The 20,883-nt window shown below is 36.1% G+C and overlaps 1 protein-coding gene across 1 annotated transcript in view; it reads left to right on the top strand.

The window, feature by feature from the left end:
• Positions 1-2,996: 2,996 nt before the first annotated feature.
• CCDC178 (coiled-coil domain containing 178) overlaps positions 2,997-20,883 on the top strand; it is a 60,656-nt gene continuing 42,769 nt past the window's right edge. Inside the window, 7 exon segments of the mRNA XM_040586672.1 lie at positions 2,997-3,041; positions 12,620-12,667; positions 14,558-14,663; positions 16,753-16,807; positions 19,263-19,357; positions 20,683-20,766; positions 20,769-20,882. Coding sequence (XP_040442606.1) covers positions 2,997-3,041; positions 12,620-12,667; positions 14,558-14,663; positions 16,753-16,807; positions 19,263-19,357; positions 20,683-20,766; positions 20,769-20,882 — 547 coding nt within the window.

The raw sequence follows: 20,883 nt of genomic DNA, 5'->3' as shown, positions 1-20,883 counted from the left end.
ATCTCCCCTCTTTTTTTCTCCTTAAAAACATGTAAACTGAAGTTGAACATGCTGGGATGCACATAAAGACTACACAGAGAAGTGATGAGAAGGACACAGAACGCAGGGGAAAGTGATTTTTGGATTGTCTCCTAAATTTATCTAACTTTTTTTTTCCCTGATATTGTACAAGGTGTCAGAAGAGAAAACAAAGGACAATCTAGGAGTAAGTATGAGCAAGGCACCCTTTTCCTATTCCTACCTTTAAAACAGGGGAGAAGTACAGAAGGCTGAGTATATACTTCTCATAAGGGGAACCTAGATTTAACTAGTCCCATTTGAGCCCTCCGTGGGTCCTAGTCTATACTTAAATCTGAGCGAAATGGCTTTTCACATTATTACACTATCGTGCAAGAATTTCCTGGAGTGGATTTTAATAATCAGGGCCGGCAGCAGCCATAGGGACCAGTCTGGACCAGGTGGGTTAGTAGCTAACAATTTATATAGGAAAGAGATAAACAGGCAAGGAGTTGCTTTACTCTTCAGGACAGCAGTTCCCCAAATTTTGGGCCGCGGAGCGTGTTCGACCATGATAAATTTTCATCGCACCATCAGCCTCCGCGCAAAGCTCTAACGGGACGCGCTAAGAGCCAGGCGCTTTCCCAGCCGGGCTGCCGAGCCGCCCTGGCCGGCGCGGGGCCGGGGGCGGCTTCCCAGTTTCCCAGGGGGATCGGAGTGAATCCTTGAACACTGAATTCCCTGTGCACCGTGAGGAGGACGGAGAGCGGGCGGGCAGCCTGGCACCCCCGCGCCTTAGCGCTTGGCTCCCTCAGGGAGCGGGAGAGGCGGGGGCCGGGCTGGGCGGCCCCCCGCAGCCCCTGCCCTGCGGTGCCCTGCGGTGCCCTGCGGCGGCAGCTCCCGGCCGCGCCTCTCGCAGCCCCTCGGGCAGCCGGCGGAGGGTCTCCCCTGCCCGCTTCCTCTCGGTGCGGATCGCGAACGCCCGCGGCCCGGCCCGGCCCGGCCCCGCCGAGGGGGCGATGCCGCCCGTTAGACCCGCGGCCGTCGCCAGGGAAACGGGCTACGGGACGCCGGGCGGGACGCGGCGGCTGGCGGCTGGCAGCCTGCCCCCTCCTCCGGGCCGGTGGCGGCGGGCGCCCAGCCGGAGCCGCGAGTACCGGCGGGCGGGGCGGGGGCCCCAGCCAGCCGCGTCGCCGGCGGCGGGCGTGCGGAGGGGGACCGCGGCGCAGGGAGCCGGGCCGTTGCTGCCTCCCGCTCAGGGGGCTCCGGGCTGCCGGGCTCCTAGTGCCGAGGGCCCCGAGGTTGTATTTTATTGTCCTCCAAGCGAGGGGCTCGGCGGGCGCTGCTGGCGGGGCCCCGGGCCGGCGAGGGAGGGAGCGGGGAGCCCCCGCCGCGGAGGGCGTGCCGGGCCCTCGTCCCGCCGCCTGCCGCCGCCAAGAGCTCCGCGACGGGCCCCGGGGCGGCGTCGGCTGGCACGGCGCGGCCGCTGGCACAGCCGGCTCCTCATCAGCCACCGCGCTGCTGCGGCAGAAATAGCCGAAGTGACGGTCCTTGCTTTCAGGAGGCACCTTTGGAGGTGTCTGGGTGAAGCCTGGGAAGTACTTGGCCGGAGGGTACCTGCCCCGTCGCAGAGGCGTTCGGGCATCTGCGCTAGAAAGAGTTTCGGTCAGAACGGCTGGCTGGGGCTTCCAGAGCTGATCCCCTTCTCTGCTCGCAATGCTTGATGCAGCAGCCAAAGCGTCTCTGGGAGATCCGGATATTCAGTTCATACGCCTGAACGAGCTCTGCCCTCTACTTGCTAAGTTATTCTTAACCGATTCAAAGAATACATTAAACTTTCTGATACATCACTCAAAAGAGTTTTCAGCCTTCCTTTCCAAATTTCAGACACGTAACATTTTGCACAGGCTCAAAAATGTGATGAGGACTACTGAAGAGGAGATTGATTAAAAATTAGCTGGTTCCCACCCACCACCCCACCACCCCCACTTTTGAGGGTGTAGTAATTATTATTTTCTAGTTTTTTCCCTTTAAAAAAAATGCATAAGGCTAGAAAAGACAGATAGACTTGGTATGGAAATTATTCCATAATTTTGTTACCTTCCAAAAGCTCTTGGGTTGTTTTTGAAGAATGGAATCTCTTAGTTTTACTCCATAATAACACCATGCCAAAGTAGATAGAGTAGGCTTTGAAGAAGGTGTTTTGCACACCTTATGGAAGGAAGAGGTAGCTGTTACTTACAGTGATGATGACTGACCTCCAATTTCTGTCTTATCACTTCTTTGGGGAATTAATTAATGAGGACTAGGGGAATTCACGACAAAGAAGCTTTAGTGGGCTTGTTCTAACAGCTCATAGGGTTGTAAAGTTTTAGTAACACTTCAGTCACAGGAGTCTAGGTGAATATGTTGAGGAAGTATGTAAAAACAATGTATAAAGCCCTGTAGGCTTGACTGTTGTGCTTCAGCAAAATATACCTCAAGCAGCAATCCCTTCTTGTTTTTCTGTATTGGTCATGTTGAGATGTATATTGGAAGTTGAGGGGTTGGTCATGAGCCCATATGAAAATCCAGTATGTGGTCATTTTGGGACAGGTCATGTTCTTTCAAATTGCCCTGACTGGAAAATTGGGTAAATTTGCTAGAACAGTGAGGTCCTTTTTGAAGATGCTTTCAGGAATTAAGAGATTTACTAAGGTTTTGGAGGTGTTCGATTTGCAGTCCTTTAAGATTATTCCTCATGGAGCTGTAGTATGGCTATGCCTAGTGAGATAGTGCCAGTATTATCTACAAGATTGATACATGTCTTTGAAGTTTTTTTCCCTGCTGAGAAACTCTAGATTTTTGTAAATACTGTTCATCATTTCAGAACATACAGCCTGTGTGAGATTAGGATTTATCTGACTTCAGGGTTTGGTATTGGGGTATAGATATGATGGTGTGCTTTATAGGTAGCCTTTTGTAACGAGCTTTCAGATGAAGTAACATAAGAAGAGGACATGGTAGCAGTAACTGCACTCTACATGCCTTGCATAAGAAGACAGGTAGGTCTGAAACTGTTGACATGAAGACAGAATGAGGAAAAATGTCCCCTTCTGAAGGGTGATGTTAGAACTTTTACTTCAATTTGGACATGAGACAGAGAAATTTCCTATTCCTCTTTCAGTACTTGATGCAGTTTTGGATGAAACTATGATTTGGAAGATTGTTACCCCCACTAACATCAAAAGTTAGGCCACTGCAATAGTGGCCTAAAATGTTTTCTATCATTAAGATCCTGTAGAAGGTCTAGTGAAATCAACCTAAATGACAGCAAAATTATTTTCCCTGATATTTACAAGATGCCTACCAAACCATTATACTTGATGTTAAAAAAGACTTTGGAGTAGGAATAGAAATTGAATGGTTAAAAATGTTTATTATTTGTAAAGTGATAAAATCTCCTAATTTGGAGAAGTCTACTTATCTATTCCAACTTTCTGTACGGTTCCTGATTTTGTATGCTGTTATGATCTTTGTAATAGCTGCAGCACGAAACTGCTGAGTTTAGGCAGTATGCAAGCAAAATGATTTTAACTGATTTTGAATTCTGTATCTCAAAGCTGGACATTAGCTAATTTGCAGAACTTTTCTGGTATTTTAAATCAGTTGCCTTCACAGTGTAAGTGAGAAACAACAGTAAATACTGAGAAAATCTGGATCACTTAGGCTCTTCCAATTTAACCTCAAAGGACTTGCCTATACACAAAAATTGTGCCATGAACTGTGGTGCGGTAAATGATGCATTACAGTAATTCTGCTGATATTAGGCTAACTACGTGCATCAAAAAGGGCTTTGTACTGGCCCAGTGGATCATTCCCATTAAGAACTGTGAAGACACTAAGGATTATGCCAGTCTGTGCATATGGAAAAAAAACAAAACCTCTTTCTGTAGCAAAAAATGGGTGTTTACATGACCTCTGAACTGTGTACATGTTGTGAACTATTACGTGAGAAAAATTCTGTGGTGAAGAAATCTAGAGACAGGAAATCTAGCAAAATAAACCCCTTTCTTGCATTCTTTTTGCTCAGATATGTAATAAAATCTCATATAAAGTGTTTTTTTTTAAATATTGATTTATTCATTTTACTGTGTGTTTTTAGTTTGTTTGAAAATTTAAATTGAATTACTGAATCATGTAGCACAAACACTGAGGTAGCAGTTGCATTTCCTAGATAAAAAGTTTTATGGTTTAGGATGTCTCATTTGGAAGGTAGATGGTGAGAAAGAATTAGCTTGACTGAGCAGCAGCTTCAGTCAGCTTGAGATACTGTTGGTTTCATAATTTTCATTATCCTTTTTTATTCCCCCCCCCCCCCCCCCCCCCCGTCATGCAGAGTTTTGTCTTGGAGCTGTCATCTTCTAAAGTTATATTGCAGGACAGATACTAGAATGCACTCTTAATGTGGCTATATTGAATTGTATAAGTTAGTCTTTCCTATAACGTTGAATCCTTATAAAAAAACAGTCTGAGGCTGTATAATTTAAAAATCTTTTTCTATTAATTTTCTTTTAAATAAAGACTTCTATATAGCGTCAAGAATTAATTAGCTGGTAAGATCTGAGCAGTGCCACAAAATGCATCTCAGTCCAACGGAACAAGACTGTGTTTATAGTTACTCAGCACTCGATTTGGAATTTGGCAAGATCTTCTCTTCAAACTAGAAAACATGCAGATGCAATTTCATGTTATTTAGTAGTTGTGTTTCCTTTTTTATTTTAAATAGATTGTATGATCCTGCCAAATTTTCAACTAATTTTGTTTCTCTAATCTTTGCAACTGAACTATTTATGTAATATACTTAATGGCTAAAATTACTATTTAACTTTAAGTCCCTCTGAAACATAAAGTAATAAAATACATACAGCTTAAAATGGGAAATCAAATAGAGATGTATCAGCATTTTAAAATGTTTATTCCTCTTTTTTTTTTTTCTTTGAAAAAGCATAGTATCGTCATGTTAAGCACAAACCATGTCTAATGCATGACACTGTAGGACAATGGAGGTACTTTATGAATAATACTGATAGTAAGGACTTACTACATGATTCTTTCTCAATTTGGACACGATGTCTTGCTGGGAGCATCTGCAAGCACTTACAAGGCCAGGATCATTTGGAATTTGAAATGAACTTGAAGTCAGACAGTAGGATGTAAATCAGAACAAGTATGAAGTTCTATCTGTAAGCAAAAATAATGTGTACAGAGGAGAAGAAAACGCTAGGTAAGGTAGCAAAAGGCCTGTAGGTTGAAGTGCTAAACATGAAAACCAGTATCATACTGTTGGGATAGAAGCAATGGTTGTATCAGGTTATGAAATCAAAAGCATTGCATAACACTTCCATTCTTAGTACTGGTGAGGCATCAGCTGGAAGGCTGTGGCCTCTTTAGGATATAGGAAGAAAGTGGAAAAATAGTGGAAAGTATAATCTCTGGGACAGCAATGTGTGTGTGTAAAAAATTGGAAGAATTTGGTCTGTTCCATGTAAAGAAGGAAAAAGATAGCAGTTCTCAAACATTTAAGTTGTTTACAAGATGAAGGCAATCTATTATTTGCTGTGTACATACAGATACAACAAGGAGATTATTGTATATTAGGATGGCTAACTAACGGCAAAGATGGTTAAGTTTGGTTTAAGTTTGCCTAGACATCTGGTAGAAAATACCACTACAAGATTTTAAAACAATTTTGACAAGCATCTGTCAGAAATGGTTTAGATTTTATTGGCACTGCCTTGGATCTTTCAATTCATGGAGGCATTATTTTGCAAATGGAATCTGTTTTCACATTCTACAACACTTCTGTCATTATTAAAGAGAATAAAGTTTTTACCTAGTTGGACCCCTTCTGCTCCACCATGGAACTTTCCAAGAGCTTAAATAAATAATCAATTTCTTTTTTTCTTTTACAAATCCTCTGTCATTTTTACTTATTTGGTCCCAGTCTCCCTTTCCCTACAGCATAATACATGTTTTCTAGCTTTGGCTTGCAAGCACCTTTCATTCCTTGAATGTCCTATCACTTGCTTTTCTTTACCATTGCCAGCATCCTCACACTTTGTTCTTTTACTTCATTTTGTCTTTTTCCTGTGTTGTATACAAGGTGCCATCTTTTTCTCCTATACCTGTGTTACTTCTAAAATAGTGAAGTTTAAGATCCCCATAAAATATAGTTTGATGGAAAGATTAAGAAATAAATGAAGGCAGTAACTTTAGGTAGCCTCCAAGTAAAGTGGTTTTTTTTTTTTTTTGGTATATCTAAGAAAATAAAGTGTACACTGCCACTGTATATGGTCTGCTAGTGCCTGTCCTCCAGTAGCTTTTGTCTATTCCAAACAGATTTGGCAGATGGATAGGAGTCTCGAAGATGTTAAGTTCTTCCAAGTTTCATGAAAATTGGCAGCTAGATAATAGGAAGAAAGACCCAAATTATTTCCTTATCTGAAAGAAAGGAGTGATAAATTAGCCTTATATATATTCTGTAGGGTAGCAGTCAGCTGACTAATTGACTTGTGCCAGCCAGCCAGCCAGGCCCCAAACCAGTCCTGCGCACATGCCCAGAAGGGAATACCAAAGGAAGCTGGGTTTGTCAGGCTCAGTGACACTGAGGGGAGCTGGGCTTCTCTGAAGGAATGTTGCACAAAAATCAATGAAAAAACAGACTTTACTGATTCTAATGGTCATGGGATCGATGTAAAATGTTTTTAGCATTTTTTCTCTGTTTTTTGCAGCAACAGTGAGACCATCACTTAATAAATAGCAATTATTTCAAATAGTAATACAATCTTTCATTAATCTATTGTTCCTGTTTTGTTTTTGTTTTTTTTGGAGGGCCTGTTATAGCCTTAAAAATTTGGATGGATGAGTTCAACAAGTTCATTAGGACCTTGACCCATTTGTGCCAGGAAGGTCTGAGGAGACAAGGTAAACTGAAAATTATATCGTTGCTACTTCAAACTAAAAGCATGATACTGTGTGCTAAACAAATTCATGGACCTTTACTTTGCATTGCTTTGTTGTGGTGTATTGGCCGATTACAGTTTTTTATGCAATGTATGTGACAGAAAGAAAAGACTTTAAGTTTCCAAGACTTAAAGCTTTTGAGTAGAGATTATCTCTGTGTTGTTTTTAACTATAATTTGTCTATCTGTTCTGTATTACCAAACTCTTTCTGAAATTCTGTTTGTTTGTATTTCTGAATATTAAAATGAAAAGTACTGATGGTAATGAACTTGGTAAGTATAAGGTAGCTCTGAAACAACTGAATCAGAACTAAGTTATTGAGCAAACAATAGAGAAGGGTTTTCCCTAGAGAAGGGAAAGGATGAAAGAATTCTAGTGTTGAAGTAAACATAGAAATCCCACTTTCCTACTGTTCATCTGACCTTCAGGGCTGTGGGTTTGTTCTGGGGGTTAGGATTTTTTTGAGATGTTTTAGATTCTTTCTGGGATCTGATAATGATGTGAAGAGGAGTTTGTAGTTAATTCACAAGCTGGTTGAATTGAGTTAATTTGTTCCTGCTGAATGCGTGTTTTTTAATGCTGCTGAGAAGATTATGCTGTTGTAAGACTGAATGTCAGCATGCCTAGAGCGCTTTTTTCCTTTTCTACTACTTCTTGAAAATAAAGAAACAAATAAATTTATCCATGCTCAATGTCAACCTTATTTCAAGTAAAAAAATAACTTTGTTACAGGCTGTTGGGAATGTTTATTTTTGCTGAAGTTTCTTGAGCCATTTCTGGATGTTTGACTAATAATTTATTTATTGTTCTGAAATAGTATTTTGAATTTTATGACAACAACAGTGGCTTAATTGTCAACAAGTAAAAAGATAACTTAAACAGTACTTGACTAAATGGTTTAATAGAATGCAAGAAAATATACTCTAATTATAAAAGAAAAAATAATGAGTGAATTAAACAAGAATATGTGTTATGTCTATAAATACTTGTTTCATTACTCTATTTTTTAAAAAATGGAATTTAGAAGTGTCTTTGTTTCTAATGCTCAGAATAAGAGATGTGATTTGTACAAACATATGCAGCAATTATGCCAAAACTAAATTTCTTCAGTTCTGTGGTTACTATGGTAACCAATATTCACTGTATTTCATTTAGACATATACAACAGAATGGAAGATGGTAGGTTTAAGATTTAATAATCTTTGCAAAAATATTGTGCTATAGTACATGATATTTTAATTATGTGTAAGGGGACAGATCAAATAACTAACATGCTTAGTAGCATGAACATTAGTAGTAATCATCTTTAAAACATATTTGGGTTATTCTTGTGGTAATAGAATTTCAGATGCTAATTTCTAACAATTGGATTGAATTAGTTTTTTGCTTGAGCAAGGAGATTTTTCCCACTACTGTCAGGTCTCTGACCTCCTAGGAATAAGGAAGGCAATAGTAATTCTCCTATTTTGTTTCTTGCCTTGGAATGAGTGACGAGGGACACTGAAGTAGTAGATTAGGTAGCACCTTCATTCATATTTAGGTCTCACGTGAACCCATGTCACAGAATGTGAGCAGCTATTAATCTTAAGGTATTTCTTTTCTCAATACTACTTGGTAGAAGTATAATTCCTCTTTTTTGATTCATTTCAGAGAGGTGGTACTCAAGAATATATAAATATAAAGACAAAGTGTATAATTTATGACTATGGCACAGAGTACTTGGATTTAATACCTTTACCTATTGCAGAATTAAAGTGTCCTTGTTTCTCATCCTATTTAATTGTCTGTAGGTTTGGGGGTTTTGTCTGTTTAGAGCTCAGATTTGCACTAAGGTCTTTGGAAAAAGAATTGGGACTAAGTTTATTTGATTGCAGACTATCTAGCTGGAACAAACCACAAAAATGGTGGAATACTGAGAAAAAAATCAAATTGATTTTCATACATCTCTATTTCAGGTATTTGATAGTAGTAAATCTCAGCTATAATATTTTTAGTTTTGGATACCATTAGAGGTTTGTGAGAGTACATTATTTGATCTTAATTTCCTTCTTAAAGCTTGAAGTGGCTAGTATAATGGGCTAGTTCTTGAGATCTTGTTCCTGTGAAAGGTATAAATTACAACAAAGAACCTAAGGAATTTTTCCTGTCTTCTGTTGCTTTTAATAATAATTCTGATCTTTTTATTAGAGTTGGTAGTTTATATTAGCCATCCTATAAAATTCTCATGAAGCCTTGTTTTCAAGTGTGAGACCTTACTATAACAGATTTTAATGCTGCAAATTGGTGTTTAAACAACACTATGTAATGTTTTGAAACATCTGCACTAATTGTAGTTCGGGGAAATAACATCAGGAATGTTAATCCTTTTCTGCATATTCTGAAATAAACCTGGGCTGCATTTCAGTGGTTAAAAGCATTCACTGTGCCACTTGAAGACAGGCAGAAATTGTGCAAGAAATTCTAGGACCCTAAAACCAAATGGTAAAATGCTGTATTTGCAGAAAGTTAATACTTGAAGGTCAGGAAATGATAGAATAAAATGGAGATTGTTCATGGAATGTTAGCTCCTTTTAACTACACATTAGTTTGTAATTTTTATTTATACTGAGTGCATTTTGGGGAAGGAGGAAAAAGTCCAACACAAATGACATAGGCACAGGGAATCAGGAATCAATGAGAAGATTTCAAACAAAATTATTCTGTGATTTGGCCATATCTATTGTGCTTATGAGGTAGACAATCTCAATTTGCACTTAGTTTACTTAAATAGTGGATTAGAGTTCTGGTGAAGAGGTAAGTATGAGAGCTGATGAGAAAAAAGATTCTTACAGAATAAGCTTTGCATGAAGCATATTTATGAATATCCCAAGACTCTGCCTGGGGAATGGCATTTATGATGAGAAATAGTAGTACTAGCTTATGTTAGGTGAATAGAAATTCTAACATCTCAATTCTGACCTCGTTTGTTGAAAAAAATACATCAAGGATTTTGACTAACAAAAACTTTGTTAGTTCCTCATCCTTCTATTTGAGATGCTGATATTAGAAATTTATTTTTAACAGCTCATAAATTATTTCCATTATAGTAAAGTAGCAAGAAAGTAATTAAAATGTTGTTGTGTTTACTTTAGCTTTAGTCATATTTAATAATGTATACAAGGTACATATATTTTAATGAATATTTATATAGATACATGCACCTGATGAAAGATTCACAATGCTTTTTTTCCCTCCTTGTTTATAGAGTAGCATACAATAAATTTTAAAAGGTACAGTGTATTACCATGATAATGTAGTAGTTATCTTTGTCAGAGTGAGAAAGTTAGCTTGAGATCTGTAAAACAGTTTGTGCAGAATACACTTCCTGAAGGTCAGAGGTATATATTCCAGAATTGTGAGTGCTAACTCACTGGACTTGGGTTATTTTTTTCTGGATAAGGCAATATAAAAGATTTTTTTAAAATTATTTTTATTTTGATAGCTACAGCTGTGAAGATAAATAGTCTACAATTTATAAGTATTGAAGTTAAGATTTGCAACAGATACTAAATGAACTGCATGCTGAAAAATTTTTTTCCAAGCCTCAGATTGAAATTATGCATTTATCATCAACTGTGGATTTGTCCAATATAGGTTTTTTTTAGTGTGTTGTTATGTATAGTGGAATGCATTTTTGTGTTGTGTATGATTCCTGATCAGGAAAGTAATGTTCTCACCTTTTTCACATGCTGACATATCTGACAACAGTCTGTTCATACCTTGTTCTGAATATATTGCTGGCTATATAAGCAACAACAGATTGAAACTGTTTCTTAAGCTTTTCTTCTGGATTTCATCCTTTTGTGTGTAGTATTTTTTCTTCTCTTTTCTCCTTTCTCTAGAGCTATTCTGTCTGTCAAAACTATTTTCTTTGAGTTACTAAGACTTTCAGATTCTTTTGTACTCCTTGTTGGAGCTAATATGGCCCATCTGGTCTGTCAGGATAAGCCTGTTAGGAGAGCAGAATTTTGCTTTGCAGAGTCCAAGAAGCTGACATCCTGTCACAGATACAGTTAAAAATTCCTGCTTGCCAAATCGGCATATTTCTTTGAACAATGCTGAATCCTTCCATTGGAAATAATTGTTTTATAAATTGAAAAAGCCACCAAACTTGGAAAAAAAAGGTGTTAATGTGCAAATTACATGCAAGAATGGCTCATATAATATATTTTCCATACATTTCCTGAGGAGAATTGAGAGTTGCATGGTTGAAAATGTGGTGACTTGAAACTTTATTACAGGTACTGTGAACTTTATTTCACGTTAAAAAATCTTTTGTCTAGCTTTAGTTTGAAAGGTTTTGTTGGCATTGTTCAGAGTTTCCAGGTCAATTAGTTTGTTACAGTACCAGAGAGATGATGCTCTCTGCGTTGCAGTGCATGGAATTTCATGTAGAAGATAGCTGTGGATTTAGCATTTCTTTTGGCAAGCTTGGTCCACTTAGATTCTTCTAACATTTCTTTGGAACCGACTTGAGTTTGAGTGTGGCGGATCCATAAACTGAGGTGTGGAGAGTGTGCAGAGCATATTTTAGTCTTGCTCTTTGGTTTCTCGACTGTCCATCCAGTTGGACTCTTAGGCAATTATTTTCCATTCCAGAGAGTTTGGAATAAACATATATCTATTTTTAATAGTAATAATTTAAAGAATATGGAATACTAAAATCTATAATCTATGTGATATTTGTTTCCAGTATTTTATATTGATGAAAACTGTAATCCAGGTGTTGGGCTTGTTTTGGTTTTTTACTAGTCAGTTTTTGTAGGTTGGTGATAGTTGGAAACCACAATTTACTGTGGATTTCTAATATGCCAATTGCACAGTCCAGGAGGTGTCCACCTGAATCTCTGTATGGCAATACAGTTATTTGCCAAATGTTTGAATTTTAAGGGTGATAAAACATTTCAGTACATTACCTCAGCTTGATGTCCTGAAGCTTAACTACCTAAGTTTTCAGCCAGTATTATTTTTCTGAATGATGTAAATTATAACTAAATAATATTGGTTTTGTTTACTGTAGTAAATCGGAGTTATAGATTTATATGCAAATAAGTAGATTATTTTCCTCTCTTATGTGTCTTCTGTCCACGGAGACAACAATGTTTCAGAGTACAGGTTTATAGACTTCCCTTCTGTTGACAGTTTCTTAGTTAAAATTCATCTCACAGGGTATCCATTTTCTTTTTCACATTTTTCAAACTAGTGTTGGTAACCACTGTCATGATGGGATCCAAAATAACCTGTATAAATTGAAAAGACAGTTAATATACATTGAAATTTGGTTGCCTTGGTTTTTATTTGCTTTTCAGCTGTAATTTCATTACTTAAATAGGATCCACTGTCTAATTTGTAATGATGTCAACTGTTTAGTTGCTGCTTTTCCCTTTGTAGGAAAAGTGAATATGGATTTGCTAACCTTTAAAAATATTGTAGATATATCACTGATTAAATACTTTTTTTTATCTGATGAAAATAGGAGTTTTAAAAATCTGTATATGTGTATGTATATTTGTATATGTATTATTATTTTTCTTATTATTAGGCTGAAAAGGGCTACCAGCAATAATGTTTGAAACAGTCATTTTCCTGTTCTTCTAAGAACAGTAATGAGCCATCCCAAAGTACAGCAGATACATCTTCTATTAGGCAGTTTTCAAATAGTTTAATGAAGGGCTTAAATTTTAGACATAAGAAATTATTTTATATTTTGTATTTGTAATATTATATAACACTGCTCCTCTTTCTTGGTTCTTACCTGTCACTGCTTGAAAAACCTTTCTACAAATGATACATTTGTAGACTTTGAGTGTCAATCATTGACTTACTGGTGTTGCTCCTTCCTCTAATGATAGTTCAGTTTTCTATCTGAAAACAAAATTGGCTGTATTTCACTTGTCATTTAAATTTAACTTTTAGATTTTAAGAAAAATGGAAATAATTCTACTTTCTCACTGAGTTATATTTCTAGCTTGCTTTCACAAAGAGATTAGAAGACTTACATGTAAAAATGTTTGCATTTACCAAGGAAGACCAAAGCAGTAAGAGAGTAATATTTTTTATTAAAGCTGCTCAAACTTTTGAGCTTTTTTGTAAATGGCCATTTAGTTAGTTGCATTAATGATGTAAAGAAAATAAACATAATTTTTAGAACATTAATGTTAATGCAGTAAAATGTAAGAATAGTAACAGTAGAAGCAACAAAGTGAAATTCATGTTGGTCTCAAAATCTGAACTGTGTTGTGCTTTAGAATACGAAATGTTAAATGTCTGTATATGCTCTCTTAGGATTGTGCTGTGTAGGTATCCTGTGAAGGTTTCTGGCTATAGAATCAGGCAGAGAAAGATCCTATGAAACAGATTTTGATGTCTATTTTGGTGGGCTGTCTTTTCAAATAACATCCTGCAGACAGGAAAAGACACAATCTTTTCCATTGTAGTAAGGCTGTTTATGGTAAAGTTAGGTTAAAAGAACCGTATGTAACATACACTTTTAATGTTTTACGTTGACACTTTAATTAAAACACTGAGTTTGTTTTTTTTTTTAAGAAACCCAGATTCACAGACTGTATATGAATGTTGTCTGGTTCTATTTTACAGTTTAATCCCTGTTACTATTATTGTTATTTTTGGTTCATCTCCAAGGTACATTGCACCTCCCTGAACATAATTAGGTTAATGTTTGATGTTTGTAGGACAGCTTCTCAGACCTTTTTAATAGCTCTGCTGCTAGGTCTTGTTCTGGTTCCTGACACCTTTCATTAGTGACCTCTGTAGTCATGTTCCCATTCTTTGTATTAATTAAATAGCTAACGTTCAATAGTGTGCCACAGTATCATTTATTTATGTGGTTATAAGGCTAACACAGTTTAAAGAAAACGTAAGTGTGAAATCCACATGTTCTCTTAAAGCAGTTAATTTATGTCATGTAGCTTTAAATTTCCGGCATGGTAACTACTTTTCTGGAGCTTCAGCCCCTAGTAAGGTTGTAGCAAACATTTGCTGGAACTAACTATTGTATACATAAGAGTAGTCTAAGCCTGCCTCTAGAGCCCTCTGACCTTTTCTGTTTCACTCAAGCTGTTTCTGTAGTAGATGTCACCTTTGCTTTTTTTTGTTCTGATAGTTTTTTTTATGTTTGGACAAAACCCTTGCTAAGGACTACTATAAAACAAACTGGATTCATTTGGGGTTAATTACGTAAAATTAGTTATAGCAAATTGTATTTGAACTCTAGCCCTTTTTATTATATCTCTTTGAAATTATTTCTTCATATTCTTCAAGAATGTTTTAATCTCCTTCCTTGTATTTGAGATTGTATTAAAAAAGGAGTGATGTTTTGTGCAAGAAGTGTGCAGAGTAACTGATATAGCTGTTAGATTCTCTTAGTCAATTTCAAGCCCAAAGCTTATCAACTTCCAAATTAAAGGAGGAAAAGCAGGTATGAGATCTCGTTTCAGCCTGCATGTGAATTGTAGCAGCCTTCTGTATTCTCTTTCTTTCTCCAGACAAGAATAAGTGGATCACTACAAGGCAATGTAGCTGCGCTTTTGTAAATACTCCGTTACCCTGTATTAACAAAGCTATTCATCACATTCAAGAGTTAGAATTAAAGATCGAGAAATGCTTTCGACAGGGACATTTATGGTTGCAAATGGCCAAGTGCTTTTTATCTCTATAGGAGCAAGTGTATTGTTAAATAGGATTACTATGTTGATTTTTATAAAAAATTAACTTTATGTCACATGTACTCTCCAAAATAGTGCCCAGGAGGTTCATATACTAACCGTTGTAAGTTTTTTGTCTACTTAACAGTTTTGGCTAATCAAACTATTTTATTAAAATCAATATACCACAATATCATAATATAATAGCAATATATCATAAAGATTATTACATTCATATATGACAATTTATATGCACACAGAGTCAAGTAGCTTCAAAGATACTTTCTGCAAAATAGTTTTTGATGATTTGAGTAGGTAGTCATATTGAGCTGTGTGTCATTTTGTTATTTATAGTGATCAATGTTTTTTTTCCTGAACAGTACTTAAAAATTCCTTGATTAAAGAGTTTCTTTATTCTCATATTGAGAGACATGAATTTGAAAACGTTACGGTTCTTTCTCGAGCAGTACATGTTTTGCTAGCCTATATGTATTTTGTGCGAATAGAAACAAGAATAAAAGGAAGCTAAAAAAAAAGGTAGGTAGATAAAGAATGAAATATATACCATTTTAAAGTATAGTCAAATCTTCCCATGAACTTATTTGAAAACATGATTACTATCATTTAAATAATTCGCTTTTACTGGGGAAGTGTTTCCTGAATGTTAATAAATTTTGCATATGTCTACACTGCAGTAAGAAGATCTGATTGCTGCTTGCACAGACATGTTATATTTAAATAACTCGCCAGTACTGACAATAATGTCATCATAGCAGCACATCAGGAATACTGTCTTGGATTAGTATTCCACAAGCAGTGTTAAATACTCTGCAGGGAGATTTCTGCAATTGCAGCATAGATAGTAGAAGAATCCAAGGTGTGTGAACTACAGTCATATCTTGATTTACAGTATAGACATTAATTTGATAGGAAACTTTATAGTGCCTCTACCTTTATTTAAAATAATGTGAGAAAAGTGAAATGTTTTTAATGCCATAATTTTGTCATCAATATACATGACTTAGATGGATAAGCATTGACATGTCCAGATGTTTATTCATTTTAATGTTAGATTAAGTTGTTTCTGTAAGTCTTGTGCATATTTTCCACATCTCTTCTAAATTCTTGGGACTTAATATACAGAGATTCAAAACAGTCTGAGGCCTCTAGATGGTGATGCCATTATAACTATGAGTTTAAGAGGAGAAAAGATGGGGTTGCTATAATATGAGTATTTCATTAATGCTCTTAAAAATCAAAATTAGTCATATATACTGAAATGACTATACTACAAATATAGGAACTTTGGATTTTACTTGTCTGTATATGAATTTATTTACACCTCTGCTAGTAAGTTAAGTATTACCAGCAATATGTCCAGTTGACATGGAAAACCTCATACCCAAACTGTTCGATTCTTACCCTCCAAAATAGAAGAGACATTATGGACACTGCTTTTGAGAATGGTCCCTGACCCTTTCCAGCTCCTGAACTGTGCCTGGGAATAGTTTGGGAATGGATTGTGAATGTGGTAATTTCCCTTACCGCACGCAGGTTGTACCAGGCTTTATGTGCGGTAAGGTACCAGGCTTTAAAGTACGTATGTAATGTACTTTAATGCTTTATGTGATCAAGTTGCTAGGCCAGAAAACTTCCCTGGCAGTGTTTTTAATTTGCTGTTTTAGACATAGCCCTAATGAAGAAAAAGCATGCAAGGTTGAGCCAGAACCTCTGCTTTACTTTTGAGATTTAAAACAAAGTACAGTGGTTGAGAGTAAAAATAGAATTAAGGTATTAAGGAATTTTTTAAAAAAACATTCTACAAAATTGAGTAATGCATAAAATATATGTACAAAATCTGGGCTTTATTGACAACCGTTTGGAGATCCATGGTTTTTAGGAATTCAAAACCTTATTTTAAATTTTAGAAAGCATTCATCTGTATGTACACAGATTGGATCCTTTTATGATACAAAATTCAGTGGCCTATTTATGCCTTTTGTTAGGAAACAGGAAAAGTGTATAACATCTGAGATGTATAGTGGAGTTTATGTTTTGCTTTTGCAGTATGGTTATGTGTTTAAGGAGGAGAAAATACCATGGTAAGAATCATACATACAAAATCATACAAAATAACACATTTGTTTTAATATCAGTTTTTTATTTGATGAGATGTTACTCTGGCTATGAAGTCTGCTCTGTGAACTGTAGGCTTTACCAAGTTCTTTTGTAACATAGAAGATGTATCTCAAATAAACATTCTTAGTGTCTGCAGTATCTTAACACCAAAAGTGTTTATGGAGAATTTCTCGTGTCTTTCCTACTCTAATTTCAAAGATTCAAGATGATCACAGGTCTCAGGGCCCACCTAAGTGACAGATTTCTGTTGGTAACAGTTGTTGTTACTGATACTTCTGAAATTGTGCTAATTCTACCAATTATCTCAGGTATCTCAATATTATAAGCTCTACTTTCTTTGAGTCCTGGGTAGGAACATGATGCATAAGCATTCTGAATGTTTCTGCATACTTACTCTGATCTTTGTGAAGTTCTCTAAATACTGTACACAATATTCTGAATTTGCATAGAGGGTCAAATTTACTCTCATTTCAGTTTGGCTAGACACAGAGAGACAAGTAATTAGAAAAGGGAGTAGGAAAAATGTTTGAATTAAACAGCCATTTCTTCATCAAATGCTGTAATAAGATGGGGCAAAAACTAAACTTTTTTTTTCATTTTTTTCTTTCCTGATTTTCCTATGTTTATACTGTTAAGATTCTTATAAAATGAATGATTTTTATGTTTTCAGTGTTGTTTGCCAGCTACTTAAGTTTAGTTCAAAAATCTTTTGTGTTTGAGTGACAAAATTTCCTTGAAACACACTGTAGTGTTTCCAACTATGTAACATTAAAGCTAGAGAGCAGGAGGGGATGCTTGTTAAATAAAAACAGAACATAATTCTTAAGTTAAAAATAACAAGTTGAAGAATTCTTTTTTTTTTTAGATATGTTTGCACTGGAGATATCTGGAATATATACAAAATTTAAAATGTAATTTTTAAACATAAAATTTATGCAGTTTTTGTCTAAATTTTACATGTTGGCTGCATGTATTTTAAAATACGCTAAAAAACTCAAGACACTTCAGAAACCTAGGATACAATGCAATACAATACAAGTATATTTCAAAAGCAGGTACTGAGAAAGTATACACAATAAGTCTGAAAGTGTGACTTTAAATTGTATTATTTATAATGCAGGGTACTTCATGATGTAGTTCTTGAAGAAAAGAATGTATCTCATGCACTGAACTTGTTGTTCTGGCTGTTTTGCTCAACAAACCCTCTATTTCCCAGCATATTTTGACGTCATATCCAATACACCTATTGAGTTTTTTTGTGCTTGCCTACTTATTCAGCTCCTGTTTATCAGACTCCTGCTTCTTTATCTAATTCAATATCTCTTCCATCACCAGGTCCCAGTTTTCCAGTCCAATGTCTTACTATTTTCTGTTAACACAGAGATATTTTTTTTATTCCCTTTTCTTTAGCTGTATTGTTTGATTTAGGAAGGCTTCAACAGTATTTCTTTTGGTCTGTTTTTGGCATAGGCTTTTTGTCTTTATTTCTTCATGGAAAAGGAACTTCTTTGTGGAGTTCTTTCAAATATATATTTCACGTTATGCATATATGTGTAATGTAATACTGTGACTGCAGATTTTATTTCATCTTAGCTGCATAGGAAGGACCTGTATGTGCTCTTTAAGCCACACATGTGGGCATAAGCAGGTGCTGGTTATCCTTCCTCCCCTTGTTCTTAGCTCCAGTAGTCTAATGGGCCTTTTAAGTTCACTTAAGAGAGCTATGATTTGCTTGTGTTCTTCTTTGGCTGCTTGTGTTACTTCTTTCCCCCTCTCACTTGCAGGTTAAATAATGTCCTTTTAACAAAGCCTTCCTTATCTCTGCTTTTGAGTCTCCCAGATTTCAAAAGCTTGTCTGTTGGAAACTGATTAAGCCTTATGCCTTGATTATTTTTCCTTTGTATCTCTAAAATTTTTTTTTTCTTCATTGTTGACCCTCAAGTGATGACTTTCATTAAACTGATAAAACTGAAACTGCATCTGACCTGCAATGGCAATGTATCCGTGTCTGCACAGATACAGCATTAAATGCTTCTGTTGCTTAGCAGAGTCTGGAAAGTATAGCATATATTGCTCATGTATGTTCAGGACTTGGAAAGAGTAACAGCTTTTCTACAACAGTTACTTTTTGGCAAATCCCTGGGTATGAGGACAAAAATTGAAGATCTGTGTAAGTACAAGGTGTAAAGAAATCTGTTTCTTGTATTTCTGTAAAGAAACATGAGAAAAGCATTTATATGGGAATTGTACAATTAATAATTCTTCTGTATGACTTGCAATTATTCCATTTAGCTAGCCAGCCTTTAAATGTTTAAGATTCAAGAAAGGAAATTTTGACATAGTGGAAGTAATGTTAACAATGTTAACAATGCTATTTTCAGTCTAGAATTTTTCAGTGACAGTGGCTTTTACCTACAGGATAACAAAAGTGGTCAGTGCTGAATCTATTGAAGGTATCTGGTTACCATTGTCCCCTAAGGTGGATTTTAAAGAAGCTGGTGTATCTTGTGAAGGTAAAGGTATTTCATAATACTCGGTCCGAGTTGTAAAAGTTATCTATCCTCATCTAATATATGCTTTACATTTGTAATAATACTTGCTTGTTGCCTGCTCTGTCTTATGTAAATGATGAGTGTCCTTTGAGATTTGTAGCATGTCAAGCTGAAATACACATATATTTTAAATGTTATATTATGTACTTTTAAATCATCCCGTTTGCAAGAAGATAATTTACATTTCTGTATTTAGATTAATACTGTATTTTAACCTGTCTAGGATTTGAACCAGCTAAACTAGTTATGTTGGTTGTTAGAAATGCTAGAGGATTTTTTTCATTTAGTTTCTGTAAAACAGATAGATGCATTACTGTTACTGGGTATTCATAAAATACTCCCAATGCAGAGTTCTGGTTTTTACAGTTTAAATCTTTACTCAGATTATACATTTTTGAATTAAGTTTTAAATATTAAAGAGATTGTGTGTGATTTTTTTAAGCCAATGTGCAGCCTTTTAAATACTACTAGCCTGAGGTGATCCTGTCTGCAGTAAATTGTCTGATGAAATGTCTGTTAATAGCAGTGAAGACAAAATTTCACTCCAGATGAGTGGTGTTCTCCTTCTTTTGAATGCTTACAGTTTTTAATCGTAATGATTTAGGGAATTATTGACTGTGGAGTCAAAACTGAAATGGTTTGGACTCTGTAGCTTGTATAATTACCATTTTTTATAGATCGTTACAATGGATGATGACCTCAAAGAATCTTTTATCAAAACAAATAACTGAGGCATTTTTATAGACATATTTCACAAAATGAAATGATGATTTATGTGTATCATGAGTAAAACTGCTGTTGAGATATTACACTGAGTATTCTTAGAACTCCAGAGACTTTAATGAAGGCATTGATACTTGGGAAAATAAAATGAAATAAGTATTCTTTAAATAATTAAGATAACTAGGAACTGGTACTATTATTTGCATGATTAATTACCCAAGCAACAAGGCAAAGATGAAAATTCTTTACTATCTGTATTTATACATTTTTGTTGCACTCTGCATTGGAAATAAGATGGAGGAAAATTATATTGAATGTGTATGTTTTGTTTGTAACCAGTTCTGTTTGCCTTGATAGATGTGAGGCTAGCTTTATATTGAGAAAGAAGCTGGAATACAGAGTGTGTGTTTAAGCCTTCGTAAGAAATAATTATAATGTATTTTTCAAGACAGAAATGTAACCAGTTGTACTTACTGTGATACATGTGAACTGGCCAACTTTGTGTTAAGAACGAAGTGCAAATAAAGAGCATGTGATTAAGCTTTCATAAAAAATATTTTAAAATGGCAAGACATAAACCTTGACGCAGGAAACAGAAGCTTTGTTATTGGAAGTTACTGAGCTAATGAAGAGGCTGGAGGCTGATCGTGCGAGGCAGAAGCAACTTTGGAGTTGGAGAAACAGTGAAGGAAAAAGCTTGCCATGAAAATTGATCGTATGTCACTTTGGAGGCTTCAGCAGCTCCCCGCAGCTGTGCAAAAAGG

This window comes from Falco naumanni, chromosome 3 (genome assembly GCF_017639655.2).
Source record: "Falco naumanni isolate bFalNau1 chromosome 3, bFalNau1.pat, whole genome shotgun sequence".
Taxonomy (NCBI): Eukaryota; Metazoa; Chordata; class Aves; order Falconiformes; family Falconidae; genus Falco; species Falco naumanni.
The sequence above is the reverse complement of the archived record's forward strand: the minus strand, read 5'-3'. Positions and strand labels throughout refer to the sequence as shown.